Source organism: Myotis yumanensis, unplaced genomic scaffold, assembly GCF_028538775.1.
Source record: "Myotis yumanensis isolate MYYU_CA2020_CCGP unplaced genomic scaffold, mMyoYum1.0.hap1 SCAF_5, whole genome shotgun sequence".
Lineage (NCBI taxonomy): Eukaryota > Metazoa > Chordata > Mammalia > Chiroptera > Vespertilionidae > Myotis > Myotis yumanensis.
In genome coordinates this window covers 81,143,849-81,158,958 of record NW_027223756.1, presented here as the reverse complement: position 1 = coordinate 81,158,958, position 15,110 = coordinate 81,143,849, and the positions used below count along the sequence as shown (strand labels likewise).

At 52.2% G+C, this 15,110-nt stretch overlaps 1 protein-coding gene across 1 annotated transcript in view; it reads left to right on the top strand.

Moving 5' to 3' along the window:
• LOC139010903 (complement C3-like) overlaps positions 1 to 8,154 on the top strand; it is a 33,257-nt gene extending 25,103 nt beyond the window's left edge. The window contains exons 29-41 of the mRNA XM_070415957.1: positions 452 to 615; positions 2,151 to 2,309; positions 2,453 to 2,512; positions 2,635 to 2,722; positions 2,835 to 2,886; positions 5,010 to 5,097; positions 5,203 to 5,295; positions 6,156 to 6,261; positions 6,474 to 6,563; positions 6,779 to 6,862; positions 7,572 to 7,655; positions 7,746 to 7,881; positions 7,969 to 8,154. Of these exons, the coding sequence (XP_070272058.1) occupies positions 452 to 615; positions 2,151 to 2,309; positions 2,453 to 2,512; positions 2,635 to 2,722; positions 2,835 to 2,886; positions 5,010 to 5,097; positions 5,203 to 5,295; positions 6,156 to 6,261; positions 6,474 to 6,563; positions 6,779 to 6,862; positions 7,572 to 7,655; positions 7,746 to 7,881; positions 7,969 to 8,110 (1,346 nt within the window). The 3' untranslated portion in view covers positions 8,111 to 8,154. The remainder of the gene's footprint in view (positions 1 to 451; positions 616 to 2,150; positions 2,310 to 2,452; positions 2,513 to 2,634; positions 2,723 to 2,834; positions 2,887 to 5,009; positions 5,098 to 5,202; positions 5,296 to 6,155; positions 6,262 to 6,473; positions 6,564 to 6,778; positions 6,863 to 7,571; positions 7,656 to 7,745; positions 7,882 to 7,968) is intronic.
• Positions 8,155 to 15,110: the final 6,956 nt, after the last annotated feature.

The following is a 15,110-nucleotide window of genomic DNA, read 5'->3' as shown; positions in this document are numbered from 1 at the left end:
ATGAGTTAACAGATTCCTGTAGAGCATCATTGTGCTGGTACAGGAGAAGCACAGGATGCTTTAAGAGATAGAAGGAAGGGTCTCACTCTGTCTTGGGTGCCACTGAAGCCAAATTGTGCAGGGTGGATAAGAATTAACCAGGGGTAGGTGGAGAAAAGGTGCTCCAAGATGGGAGAACAGAATATGCAAAGGCTCAGAGGTGAGAATGAACATGGCAAACTTAGGGAATCTGCTCCCATAGATCAGAGGGGCTGCAGTTCAGAAATTAAACAGAAGAGTGAGGTTGATGAGGGAAGAGAGTAAGGCAGGAACCAGCAGACTGAAAGCCACAAATGTGGGCCAGGACACCTGAACACCGAGGTCTAGTACAAGTCTTTCTTCTGAGCTTTCTCTGAACTACCTCCAGGCTGGACAGAGCAGTGAGCATGGGGGCTGGTGTTCTCTCTTGTAGATAAGAACCGCTGGGAAGAGCCTGGCAAAAGGCTCTACAATGTGGAGGCCACATCCTATGCCCTGTTGGCTCTGTTGCTGCTCAAAGACTTTGACTCTGTACCTCCTGTTGTGCGCTGGCTCAACGAGCAGAGATACTACGGAGGTGGCTATGGCTCCACCCAGGCAAGTGGTCCCACATCCCCCATGCAAATGCATCCTTACCTCCTCCAGCCTGACTGCCTCCAAAATAAGATGCTGAGACCAAGAGAGGCAGTTGATTGAAATGAAGTTGAGAAATCAGGTTTTTGTTGTGTTTTGTTTTTGTTGCAAATCTGTTTATATATTCTGGACTAAATTCTGGATGCCTAAGCTGTGTTTTGAGCCCCCTTTCCCTCCTGGTGTCCAGATCACATTCTCAAGACCCAGATTCAGGGGTGAGCCTCTCTCTGATGGGTTCTAGACCATGTTTCCAGTTCCACCAGGCCTCCCATCTTATCCTGTTCCACTAGTGGGTTCTAGACCAATTCTTGTTTATTATAAGGAATCATCAACTCCATCTCTCCCTCTGGCAGGTTCTAGACCATGCACTCAGTTCCACGAGGCTCCCAGTGTTACCTTGTCTTAATGTGGATCCTAGAACATGTTCTCAGTTTTCTAGAGTCTTAGCAAAGTCTGCTCTCTTCCAGCTGGGTTCTAGACCATGGTTTCAGCAACCTCAAGTCTAGCAAGCTCAGGCTTCAGTGGTATTGTCAGATATTTAGTAAATCCTCATCCAAGTATATGTTTATTGATTTGAGAGAGAGAGAGGAAGGGAGAGACAGAAAAGAAAACACACACACATTGATGTGAGAGAGAAACATCCATGTGTTGCTTCCCATATGTGCCTTGACCAGGGATGGAACCTGCAAACTTTCGGTGCATGGGACGATGATCCAACCAACTGGGCCACTTGGCCAGGGCTCAGTGTCACTTTTTGGATTCTACACTATATGCTCAGTGGCCCGAAGCTCCAACTTTATTTTTTACTCACAAATGGGCTCTAGATACATTCTCAGTGTCTCCAAACCCCTGTGTTAGACTCTCTTCTCTGGATGGGTCTAGACCACATTCTAGGTTTTCCTAGACCTTCAGTCATTTTTTTTTTTTTTTGGTAGCTGCTGTTGGCATGGTTTTATTGTATATATATTTTTATTTATTTTTAACATATTCTTTATTGTTGATAGTATTACACATATCTCTCCTCACCCCCTGTTTCCCTCGTCCTCCCAGCCCCTACCCACCTACCCCCAAGTCTTCACTACCTTATTGCCAATGTCCATGGGCTCGGCATATTAGACCTTCAGTCTTATGCCTGCACTTTCTCATGTATCTAGACATGCTCAGTGTCTCCACACTCTTGTGTAAGCCTCTGTCCCTTGGAGAATTCTAGGAGATGTCCTCAGTGTCCAATGACTCCCCATCTTACCCTTGTGCCCTCTGGTCCCATCTAGGTCACAGTCTTAGTGTCACCAAGCACTAGACTGAGCCCCTCTCACTGAGAGAGTTCTAGAACATGTCCTCAGTACATAACACCCCCCATTCTTATTCTCACCCCCTCTGGTGCATATTAGGCTACAGTCTCAGTGGCCCAGTTCTAAGCTGAAACTTTTCATCCCCCAGCAGGTTCTGACGCTTTCTCAGTCGCTCACATCACCCTCTTCTTCTCTCATGGGTTCTAGGCCACTTTCATGGTGTTCCAAGCCTTGGCCCAATACCAGAGGGATGTCCCTGACCATGAGGATCTGAATCTGGATGTGTCCATTGACCTGCCCAGCCGCAGCTCTGCGGTCACGCACCGTATCCTCTGGGAATCCGCTAGCCTCCTGCGATCAGAAACGGTACAGTTGCTTGGCCAAGCCCTCCTCGCTCTCATCCTCCAGCCAGTCAGAGTCTGCAGGAGGCAGGAAGGAGAGCAGGTGACCATTGCAGTCAGGGAAGGCTTGGTTCTCAACACCTTCTCTTCTCTCCCCACTCCCTGCAGACCAAGGAAAATGAGGACTTCACATTAACAGCTAAAGGGAAAGGACAAGGCACCTTGTCGGTAAGGATGGGAGCCCACACCTGCTTTGCTCACCACCTTCTCTCAGCCCCTCTCCCCCAGAGGGACCATCTCCTGCCCAAGTCAAGTTTGCTGACACCTCATCTCCCCTCCCAACTCTCCAGGTGGTGACAATGTACCAGGCCAAGATCAAAGGTGGAGCCCCTTGCAAGAAGTTCAGCCTCAGGGTTAACATACAACCAGCCCCTGAAGGTAGAAGGAATAAAGACCCTATCTGTCTCCCTTCCCCCACTGCCATTCTAGTGTCTGCCCTGCTCCTGAATCAGGACCCAGCCCTACATCCTTCTGTTTTCTATGTTTCTAGTGAAGAAGCCTCAGGACGCCAAGAACACCATGTTACTCAACATCTGTACCAGGTAAGAGATGGGTCACTGGGGTTCACCTCTCTCATCCCTCTGTCTCTAGCAAGACTTCCTGTAAATAATATCCGAGGTACCTACTATTCTCTGATAATGTTTTGTGTGCTTAGTACTGTGCTGAGCACCCTCCAGAACGTAGACAGCACGGCATGGTGGTGTGAGACTAGCCGTGACCGCATAAGCTGAGACTGAAAAGTGATGTTGATAATCAACAAAGAGGATTACAACTGTTACAGGAATTTTCCATTATTTTATTTTTAATTTTTTTAAATTGATTTCAGAGAGGAAGGGAGAGCGGGAGAGAGATAGAAACATAAATGATTAGAATCATTGATTGGTTGCCTCCTGTACACCTCCCACTAGGGATGGAGCCCTCAACCAGGGCATGTGCCCTGACCAGGAATCGAACTGTGACCTTGTTGAGCCACACTGGCTGGGCTTACATTATTTATTTTTATCACAACATTGAAAACTCTCATATTTCCAGTTATAAAAGTATAGAGTAATGAAAAGTATAGTTAAGACGAGTTTTTTTTTAGTGCATTGTAATTTAAAATGTCAGAATATTGTGCCCTAGCCAGTTTGGTTCAGTGGATAGAGCTTTGGCCTAAGGCAGTGATGGTGAACCTTTTGAGCTCGGCGTATCAGCATTTTGAAAAACCCTAACTTAACTCTGGTGTCGTGTCATATACATAAATTTTTTGATATTTGCAACCATAGTAAAACAAAGACTTATATTTTTGATATTTATTTTATATATTTAAATGGCATTTAACAAAGAAAAATCAACCAAAACAATGAGTTTGCCTGTCACCTCTGACACGCGTGTCATAGGTTCGCCATCACTGGCCTAATGACTAAAGGGTTCCAACTTCGATTTGGACCAAGGGCAGATGCCTGGGTTGCAGGCTCAATCCCCCCAGTAGGAGGCGTGCAGGAGGCAACCAATCAATTATTCTCTCTCATCATTGATATTTCTATCATTCTATATCTCTCCTTTCCTCTCTGAAATCAATTAAAAAGTAACACATCAGAACATTGAGATTGAAGTTGGTTTTGATTTTTTCTAAAGCACTTATCCAAAGCCCTGTGGTTTGAACAGTGCCTCCTTTCTTCTCTGTAGTACTTATGATATGGAGCCAGCATCTGTTCTATGATGCTGTGAAGTGTCATGTTCCTTCTAAGTTTAGGTCAACTTCCCACATGTAATCCTCTGAACTTTCGATGTCATGAGGTATTTAAGAGTTCCTTCACCATGAAGTGTTTTGCCAGTGTCACCTCCTCTGGGACATCATTTTTGGCCACAACCACTTTCGTCATTTAGTTGATGGCCTTGCCTTCACCAAGTGCCTCTGGCCCCATGATGGTCTCTCCAAGGGCAGCAGGTCCATAGTCATACCATCTGATGTTTCTTCTCTGGCTCCATTTAGGTGCTGCTGAAATTTCACTCCCAGTGTTACCACTCTCATTTCTGTGCTGCACTTTCATCTTTACTGGCGATTCCCTTTCAATGATCCATTTTGGTAAAATCTCACATGGTTATTTTTTTACTGAGAGAGAAGGAAGAAGCACAACCACACACGTGGCTTGAATAATGAGTGCTCTGTGACCCATCACTGACAGACTTTGAAAGAAGGGACGTGATTGGTTATTGATTGTAATGCTCATTTGTTTACATAGTGATGGGTGGACTGAAGAGCTGGCAACAAGATTTGTCCTTTAGGCGTTTGCTCATTTAATATATTGTGGTACTGGAATTAGACCGTGTTGCTGAGGGGCTGGTGTTATTGAACTAGACCGTGATAAAGGAATCATGCAAAGTGAGACCTGCCTGTACTCTTGTCTTCATTTTCTAGAAGAACTGAGGCTCAAAGAGGTGAAGTGACTCATCCAATGTCACATAGAGCTGGGATGTGAACCCATGCAGTTGGGCTTCAGAGACTGAGCAGTTAGTTGCCTTAACCATTTCACACCTTTCCTTTATTCCCCTTGGGGAGTGTTTCCTAAGACCTAACATCCTCTATGCTGCTGTGTGGGAACCAGAATCTTCAGTCACTGATCAGACCCCCTTGTCCAGGCACTGACCCCTAGGGCTAACCCTCTCTCCTTGCTCCATCCAGGTACCTGGGAGACCAGGATGCCACTATGTCCATCCTGGATATATCCATGATGACTGGCTTTGCTCCCGACCCTGCTGACCTCAAGCAGGTGTGAAAATCCTGGGCTCATGGGCTAGGATTGGTGGGAAGGAGCCTGGGGCCTGGCAGAGGCTGAGGGAAGGATGGGATTTTCACAAGCTCTTCCCTTCTCCAGCTGGCCAGTGGCACTGACAGGTACATCTCAAAGTTCGAGTTGGACAACAAGGCCTTCTCCAACAAGAACACCCTCATCATCTACCTGAACAAGGTGAGGCTTCCATTGGGACCTTGACTCATACGTGGCTGGCCTTTTCCTTCTCTATTGGTCTTTGTATTAGAGTCCTCTGCTTGATCCATTCCTTCTAGAGAAAAAGAGGATTGATAGTGCATGAGATGGGTTTTTAAGTTTTGTTTTTCATTTTTGTACTTTTAATTTTTTATGGAATTCTAACCCTACAGAGCAATTATAGAGAAGTATAAAAAGTTCCATACACCCTTTACCCAGATTCATTAAATATTAGCAATTTCCTCCAAATATATATGTCTATCACATATACATACATATCTGTCTGTCTTCCTTCCTTTTTTTTTCTTTCTCATTTATTTTCCCAGCCTTATTGAGATATAATTGGCATATAACACTGTGTAGGTTTATGGTATACAATGCAATGATTGGATATATGTATATTGGAAAATGATGACCACAGTAAGGTTAGTTAGCACATGTACTGCCTCATAGTTTTAACGTGTGTGTGTGTGTGTGTGTGTGTGTGTGTGTGTGTGTGGTGAGAACTTTTAAGATTTACTATATTAGCAGCTTTCAAATATGCAGTGCAGTATTGATAACCATAGGATGTTTTTAGGGGCACAGATAGCAATCCGTTGGCCAGTATTCAATTTCATGGTCACACCAAATGGAAAAGGGAGGCTGAGAAGTGTAATCTAGCCATGAGCCTTGGAGAAAAAGAAAATAGATTTGTTGACCTGCTCATTAATCTTTGCCACTTCTCCCCTCCCCTCCCCACCGCCATGCTCTCCACACAGATCACTCCTCCTTGGTCCCCCATTTCTCCTCATGCTGGACTCCCTCCCATGGCACCCCACTGACTCACCTCTTCCTTTTCCCAGATCTCACACGATCAAGAGGACTGTATAGCCTTCAAAGTTCACCAGTACTTTAATGTGGGGCTCATCCAGCCGGGGGCAGTCAAGGTGTACTCTTATTACAACCTGGGTGAGCAGCCAACCTCGGGCCTGGGGTCTGAGGGTCCCAAGGTTCTATAAGATGGGGGTCCCAGGGCTTGGTGGTTGAGGACCTGGGAGTACCAGGGTACAGGACCTCGCATCCCCAGGTCTGAGGGACTGGAGTTGGTAACCTGAGCCCCACAGGCATGGTCTTGGGTGGAGGCCTTAGCTCTCTGACACCTCCCACCCCTCTGCCCACAGATGAGTCTTGTACCCGGTTCTACCACCCGGAGAAGGAAGATGGATTGCTGAGTAAAATCTGCCACAATGAGATATGCCGATGTGCTGAGGGTGGGTGCACAGGAGCCAGGAAGTGGCAGGCCACGCCCACTTAATACCCCACCCCCACCAGTCCCCCCTTCCTTGGTGGTGATGCAAGGGGCCCCAAAAGCCCACACCCAGGGGACACCAAGAGGGATGGACCTAGGGCTGACCACACCCATGGGTGGCAGGCCCTGGGTGAGAAGTGGAGCTTAGGTCATGTCCCCTGCCTCCGCACCCCGCAGAGAGCTGCTTCATGCACCAATCAGATGACCAGGTCACCCCAGATGACCGGCTGGACAAGGCCTGTGAGCCGGGAGTGGACTATGGTAAGGAAGGGTGGGGAGACACACGTGCAAGTGTGATTGTGTGTGATTGATGGTGTGTGTTGCTGTGGTTGTGTGGGTGAGACTATGTGATGGCAGGTGTGGTCATGGTTGTGTGTGTGACTGGCCACAGGTCCATGTGTTTCAGGCTATGGTTGTGGGTGACTAGTGTGTGTGTTATTAGAGGCCATGCTTGATGGGGAACCATGATTATGACTGGGCTGGGTATGTGCAAGAGTGTGAACAAAGGTGTTTGTGAGTAGATGTGGTTGTGTGTGTCTGTGAGAGTGTGGTTGTAAATAGCCATGATTGTGTGAGATGGACAGTGGATAGGCATAGTTGTCCCTGTGTATACCATGAGTTGTGAGTGGCTATAATTGTGTGCAAGGCTGTAGGTGACTATGTGTGAGATGGTGTTGTGAGTGACTGTGACCATATGAGGCTGTGTGTAAGAGATGGTGGTTGTGGGTGACAGTGGACAGGAGTAACTGTCCTTGTGTATGGGATGAGTTGTGGGCAGCTGTAACTATGCACATGTCTGTGGGTGACTATGTGAGATGGTGGTTGTATGACCCTGTGTGGCTGCATGTGGCTGCTTGGGAAGCCATGTGCCCAGGTGCCCTTACAGGTAGGCTGCCTTGCTGTCAAGCCTGCCCATGACCCATACTGGCCCTCCTTTGCCCCCGCTTTTGTCCCCCTCTATTCCCCACAGTGTACAAGACCCTTCTGCTCAGGAAGGAGCTGTCCGATGATTTTGACGAGTACATAATGGTCATCAAGCTGATCATCAAATCAGGTCAGCCCTGGGCTGCTGTCTCTCTTTCCGCCTTCCCCTCCCTCCTCCTGCCTCCTGCACCCCAGCTCAGCGTTGTTCTCTCCCCTCCAGGCACTGACGAGGTGCAGCCTGAACAGGAGCGCAGGTTCATCAGCCACGTCAAGTGCAGAGCAGCCCTGAAGATGCAGGAGGGGAAACACTACCTCATATGGGGCCTCTCCTCAGACCTGTGGGGAGAGAAATCCAAGTGAGTGCCCACCTTGCACATGTGTGTGCTCATCCCACCCACCCTTCCAGGGCCCCTCCTGACCTGCCCTGTGTCCCTCCTCCCCAGCATCAAGTACATCATCGGGAAGGACACCTGGGTAGAGCTGTGGCCTGAAGCAGACGAATGCCAAGATGATGAGAACAAGAAGCTGTGCAGGGACCTGGCCAGCTTCAGAGAGAACATGATCGTCTTCGGCTGTCCCAACTGAGCCCCCCTCCAGAACCCCCCCAATAAAGCTTCAGTTGTATTCCATGTGATCTCCCAAAGTCTGGACGTCTTTGTGAGATGGAAAGCAACAGCTCTGTTCCCTAGCTGCCTCACCTGCATCTCAGCTCAGTCCTTACTAGAAATCCCCAAGAATCTCATTTGCATTCTCGCCTGTGCACTTATGCCCTCACCATTCTCACCTGCAGTTCACCGCTCCCTCACCTGAGTTCTCACCTACTTGCTTACTTGCCTTCTTACTGCATCCTCACCTGAATTTTTCCCTCATTCTCACGTGAATCTTTACCTCCTCTCTTACCTGCATCCTCAACTACATCCACCTGCATTTTTTTGCATCCTCACCTGGCCCCCCACCTACATGTGTGTCTGTAAACGTACCCGTATCTTTACTTATATTTTCACCTGCATCCGCACCTGTTCTCATACTCCTCATTCACAGCTCACTGTCTCCAATGGCATTCTCACCTGCATTCCCTTTTGTCCTCTAGGCTCACCTCCCAGTTACCTCTTTCTAGATGGGCCTGAGCAGGCTCCTCTATGCTTGTGTAGGACACAGTGGGGAGGCTGTCCCCAGGAGGGGGCGGTAAGGGGCAGGCAGGGTGATATTTCTGGTGGGGGAGCCTGAGTGAGTGAGGGGAAGGCATGGGTCAGCAGTTGAGGAGACAGTGCTGGGGCTGTTGCAGTCACAGCATCACCAGAACGGAGTGGGGTGGTGGGGTGGGGATGACAGCCACCAGGTTGAGTGGAACTACTGGTTGCAAAATGAAACTGGGACTCCAAAGGCCTCATCTAGCCTCTAGATCAGCTGTGGGCAAACTACGGCCTGCGGGCCGGATCCGGCCCGTTTGAAATGAATAAAACTAAAAAAAAAAAGACCTTACGCTTTTATGTAATGATGTTTACTTTGAATTTATATTAGTTCACACAAACATTCCATCCATGCTTTTGTTCCGGCCCTCCGGTCCAGTTTAAGAACCCATTGTGGCACTTGAGTCAAAAAGTTTGCCCACCCCTGTTCTAGGCTATGAACATTCTAAAGACAGCAGAGAGTTTATTTCAGACGGTGAGGAAAGGAGAGCAGGGCAACATGAGAAGGCCTGGCTGTGATGGGGCCACCAGTAAAGGTCCTTTACATGAGGGTGGTTCATGTCCTGTGTGAACTTAGCCAGGCCATGGAGACCAGCCGTTTGGTGAAACACCAGCTAAATGTAGCTAGGAAGGTATTTTAAAAACAGGATTCACATCTATTGTCAGTTGACTTTAAAAGCAGTTTACCTTAGCCCAGTGTGGCTCAGTGCTTGGGCATTGTTGACCTTCAAACCAGGAAGTCACAGCTTGATTCCAGTCAGGGTACATGCAGCTCAATTCCCAGTAGAGGGCATGTGGGAGGCAGCTGATCAATGATTCTCTATCATCACTGAAGTTTAGATTTTTCCCTCTTCCTTCTTCTCTGCAATATATATCCTATCTAATAATAGACAAACATGGTAATTAACCATAACTTCGCTACCCTTCCCATTGGTTAATTAGGGCAATATGCAAATTACCTGCCAACCAAGATGGCGGCCGGCAGCCAGGCAGCTGAAGCAAACAGGAGGTTTGCTTGCTCAGTGAAGGAGGAAGCCAAGGTTCCCCGCCTGCCGCTGCTGGGCTCTGAGCTGCAGTCTAAGAAACATTGTTGCAATTATAAAAGCTAAACAAAACCCATGCTTTCAGCCAGCCGGCAGAGCTGGAGTTGCAACAGAGTTTCAATTATAGAACCCAAACAAAGCAGATACCTGCTTTCAACAGCTGAGATCTCAGAGCTGGAGCCGAGCCTCAGAGCTAAAGCCGGCTCTTAGCTCCAGTGACAGCCATAGACGGTAAATAAATCCCAGAATAAAAAAAAAAAGAAAAAAAGGAGAGGTTGGAAGCTTCAGTCACCTGCCAGCCTGAAAACGGCCCTCAGCCCCTCACCCAGACTGGCCAGGCATCCCAGTGGGGACCCCCACCCTGAAGGGGGTGTGACCAGCTGCAAACAGCCATCATCCCCTCATCCAGGCTGGCCAGGCACCCCAGTGGGACCCCACCCTGATCCAGGACACCCTTCAGGGCAAACCAGCCAGCCCCCACCCGTGCACCACGCCTCTATCCTATATAGTAAAAGGGTAATATGCCTCCCAGCACCGGGATCAGCGGAGCCATGAGGCCTCCTGGCCCCTGGAGCAGCGTGACAGGGGGCCGCGCCCAAACCCCCTGATCTGCCCTGCTCTGTGCCTGATAGGGGGAGTTCCCCAACCCCCTGATCGTTCCTGCTCTGTGTGTGACAGGGTGAGGCGCCCCAATCCCCGCATGGGCCCTTCTCTGTGTGTGACAGGGTGGAGCAGCAACCTCCCCATCAGCCCTGCCCTGAGTGTGACAGGGGGGAGAGCCCCAGCCCCCTGATCGGCCCTGCCCCCTGTGGGTGACAGGGGGCAGCGCCCCAACCCCTTGTTCTGCTCTGCTCTGTGTGTGACAGGGGGTGGAGCCCCAACTCCCCTATCGGCCCTACTCTGTGCGTGACAGGGGGGAGCTTCCCAAACCCCTGATCGGCCCTGCTCTGTGTGTGACAGGGTACAGAGCCCCAACCCCCCTGATCGGCCCTGCTCTGTGTGTGACAGGGTATGGAGCCCCAACCCCCCTGATGGGCCCTGCTTTGTGCATGACAGAGGGTGGCGCCACAACTTCCCCAATTGGCCCTACCCTGAGCATGACTGGGGGTGGCATCACAACCCCTCGATCTGCCCTGCTCTGTGCATGACAGGGGGTGGCGCCCCAACTCCCCAATCGGCCCTGCTCTGAGCCTGACCAGGGCCTGCACCTAGGGATTGGGCCTGCCCTCTGCCACCCGGGAGCAGGCCTAAGCCAGCAGGTCATTATCTCCCGAGGGGTTTCAGACTGTGAGAGGGCACAAGTGGGGCTGAGGGACACCCCCCCGCCACCAGTGCACAAATTTTTGTGCACCGGGCCTCTAATATATATATTTATATATTAGGAGCCCAGAGCACAATTTGAAATCACGAGGCTCCACCCACCCTCACGGAGGCCCCTGTCACCCCCCCCCCCCCCCAATGCTGCATGTGCAATATCCTGTCCATTCGACCCATTACAGCATCCTGGTTCGTTAGCATATTTCTCTATTATATATATACTAGAAGCCCATTGCAGGAGGATTCCTGCCAGAATAGGGCTTCCTTGGGTTAATCGCACCGCCAAACCCCTCTGGCCAGGACCGCAGACAGGGGTCCTGGCTGGGGGCAGGGCTTAGGTGGCTCATTCGCTGTTAGCTCTGCCAAGCCCAGCTTCCCAGGACCGCTCACGGGGGCGGGAGTCCCAACTGTGGGGTAGGGTTTAGGTGGCTCATTCACTCACAGGGGTCACCGCTGGGGGCGGAGCTTAGGCAGCACATGGGGGCCGGATGACGGCATGCACTGGCCCGCCCTGCCTGCAGTATGCAAATTAGCCGCTATCTTTGTTGGTGGTTAATTTGCATATCGTGCTGATTAGCCGATGGGAGGCGTAGCAAAGGTATGGTCAATTACCATGTTTGTCTATTATTAGACTAGGGGCCCGGTGCACAAAAATTTGTGCACTGGGGAGGGGGTTTCCTCAGCCCAGCTTGCCCCCTATCACATACTGGGAGCCCTAGGGGATGTCCTACTACCTGCTCCCTGCTCCCCTTGGGGAGCAGGCCTAAGCCACAGTCTGGCCTCCCTTTGTGGGAGGTGACCGGGCTGATCAGGGGAAGGCAACAGCCCCATCACCCCGCTGCTGCAGCCACTGCCAGTCACCGCAGCCACCAAGGTGTTTTCATCAACACGGACTCCAGTCCCTTTACCATGAAAAAATGACAACTTTCTTTAGGCATTTTCAAGAAGTGTCTTTCATAGGATATGACATTTCTTTCTTTCTTTATCCTCACCTGGGGATATGTTTCCATTGATTTTTAGAGAATGTGGAAAAGAAAGGGAAAGACAGAGAGAAAAACATCAAAGTGAGAGGAACACTTTGATTGGTTGCCTCCTGCATGAGCCCTGACCTGGGCCGGAGCCAGGGAGGAACGTGCAACCTAGGTACATGCCCTTGGTCAGAATTGAACCCAGAATCTGCGTTGGGCAGGCCGAGGCATTATCCACTGAGCCAAACTGGCTAGGACAGGATATGACATTTCTTAACCCTCCAGCAGCAGACCTTCATTTTTTTCTCCAGGAGTGTGGTAAAAAAAACCCTAGATCACTTTTTGGACTCTTATTACCCAAGTTACTAAGAATATTACCAGCAGCATACAGGGAGCTTAACCAATCAGAGGTCAGAAAAGGTGTTTCCTCTGTAGTTCACACCAATTGCTGGTTTGGCCCCTGCCCAGGCCTAACGCCTCTGGCGAGTCATTAGCCCTGGGCCAGGGCACCCTCAGCTCCAAGCCACCGTGGCCATCAAGGATCGCTGGCTGGCTGCGCCCGGGTTCGGGCCGCCACCACCATCAAGGATCACTGGCTGGCTCCTCCCCGGCCCAGGCCTAAAGCCTCTGGCCCAGGCATTAGGCCTGGGCCGGGGCACCCCCAGGTCCCCGCCACCGCAGCCATCAACGATCCCTGGCTGGCTCCTCCCTGACACAGGCCTAAAGCCTCAGGCTGAGGTTTTAGGCCTGGGCATCTCGCCGCCTCCGAAGATCGCTGCTGGCTGGCTCCTCCCCGGCCCAAGCCTAAAGCCTCTGCTTGAGGCTTTAGGCCTGGGCCAGGCACCTCCAGCTCCCGCCGCAGCTGATCGCTGGCTGGCTCCTCACCGCCCCAAGCCTAAAAAGCAGCCGCCCCCACCGCTGCCGCCGCCCCCTCCCCCGCCCCCCCGCCCCCCACGCCGCGGAAGATCGCTGGCTGGCTCCTCCCCGGCCCAGGCCTAAAGCCTCTGCTCGAGGCTTTAGGCCTGGGCCGGGGCACCCCCAGCTCCCGCCGCAGCCGATTGCTGGCTGGCTGCTCCCTGACCCAGGCCTAAAGCCTCAGGCCGAGGTTTTAGGCCTGGGCCAGGGCACCCCCAGCTCGCCGCCGCCGCTGCCGCCACCGCCGCCGCCGCCGCCACCCGCCGCCATGGAAGATCGCTGGCTGGCTCCTCCCCGGCCCAAGCCTAAAGCCTCTGCTCGAGGCTTTAGGCCTGGGCCGGGGCACCCCCAGCTCCCGCCGCAGCTGATCGCTGGCTGGCTCCTCACCACCCCAAGCCTAAAGCCGCTGCTGCCGCCGACCCTGCCGCGGAAGATCGCTGGCTGGCTCCTCCCCGGCTCCCGCCGCAGCCGATCGCTGGCTGGCTGCTCCCTGACCCAGGCCTAAAGCCTCAGGCCGAGGTTTTAGGCCTGGGCCAGGGCACCCCCAGCTCGCCGCCGCCGCCCCTGCTGCGGAAGATCGCTGGCTGGCTCCTCCCCGGCCCAGGCCTAAAGCCTCTGCTCGAGGCTTTAGGCCTGGGCCGGGGCACTCCCAGCTCCCGCCGCAGCCGATCGCTGGCTGGCTGCTCCCTGACCCAGGCCTAAAGCCTCAGGCCGAGGTTTTAGGCCTGGGCCAGGGCACCCCCAGCTCGCCGCCGCCGCCGCCACCCCTGCCGCGGAAGATCGCTGGCTGGCTCCTCCCTGGCCCAGGCCTAAAGCCTCTGCTTGAGGCTTTAGGCCTGGGCCGGGGCACCCCCAGCTCCCCGCCGCAGCTGATTGCTGGCTGGGTCCTCACCGCCCCAAGCCTAAAGCCGCCGCCGCAGCCGCCGCCATGGAAGATCACTGGCTGGCTCCTCACCGCCCCAAGCCTAAAGCCGGCCGCCATCTTGGCTGACAGTTAATTTGCATAAGGATATGCTGATTAGCCAATGGGAAGGGTAGCGGTCATACGCCAATTACCATGTTTCTCTTTTATTAGTGTAGATAGGATATACTAGAGGCCCAGTGCACAAAAATTTGTGCACTCGGGGTGGGGGGATCCCTCAGCCCGGCCTGTGCCCTCTCGCAGTCTGGGACCCCTTGGGGGATGACCACTTGCTGGCTTAGGCCTGCTCCCCGAGGGATTGGGACTAAGATGGCAATCAGACATCCCTCTGGCAGCCCGGCAGCCCTTGGGGGATGTCCACTTGCCAGCAGGGAGCAGACCTAAGCTGCAGTCAGACATCCTTAGTGCTGCTGAGGAGGCAGGAGAGGCTCCCACCACCACCATGTACTGGCAGCCATCAGCCTGGCTTGTGGCTGAGCATAGCTCCCCATGTGAGAGCTCCCTGACCACCAGAGGGCAGCTCCTGCATTGAGTGTCTGCCCCCTGGTGGTCAGTGTGTGCCATAGTGACTAGTCATTCCCAGTCTTTCTGCTGTTAGGGTCAGTTTGCATATTACCCTTTTACTATATAGGATAGAGGCCTGGTGCACGGGTGGGGGCCGGCTGGTTTGCCCTGAAGGGTGTCCCGGTTCAGGGTGGGGGTCCTGCTTGGGTGTCTGGCCAGCCTGAATGAGGGGCTGATGGCTGTTTGCAGCTGGTCACACCCTCTTCAGGGTGGGGGTCCCCACTGGGGGGGTGCCTGGCCAGTCTGGGTGAGGGGCTGAGGGCTGTTTTCAGGCTGGCGGGCGACTGAAGCTCCCAACATCTCCTTTTTTTCTTTTTTCTTTTAATTCTGGGATTTATTTACCTTCTATGGCTGTCACTGGAGCTGAGAGCCAGCTTTAGCTCTGAGGCCCGGCTCCAGCTCTGAGGTCTCGGCTGCTGAAAGCAGGTATCTGGGGTTTGTTTGGCTTCTATAATTGAAACACTGTTGCAGCTCCAGCTCTGAGGACTCACTGGCTGAAAGCAGGTATCTGGGGTTTGTTTAGCCTCTATAATTGCAACATAGTTGCTTAGAGTGAAGCTCAGAGCCCAGCAGCAGCTGGTGGGGAACCTTGGCTTTGTCCATCGCCAGGGCAACCAAGCCTCCTGTTCGCTTCAGATGCGTGGCTGCCGGCTGCCATCTTGGTTG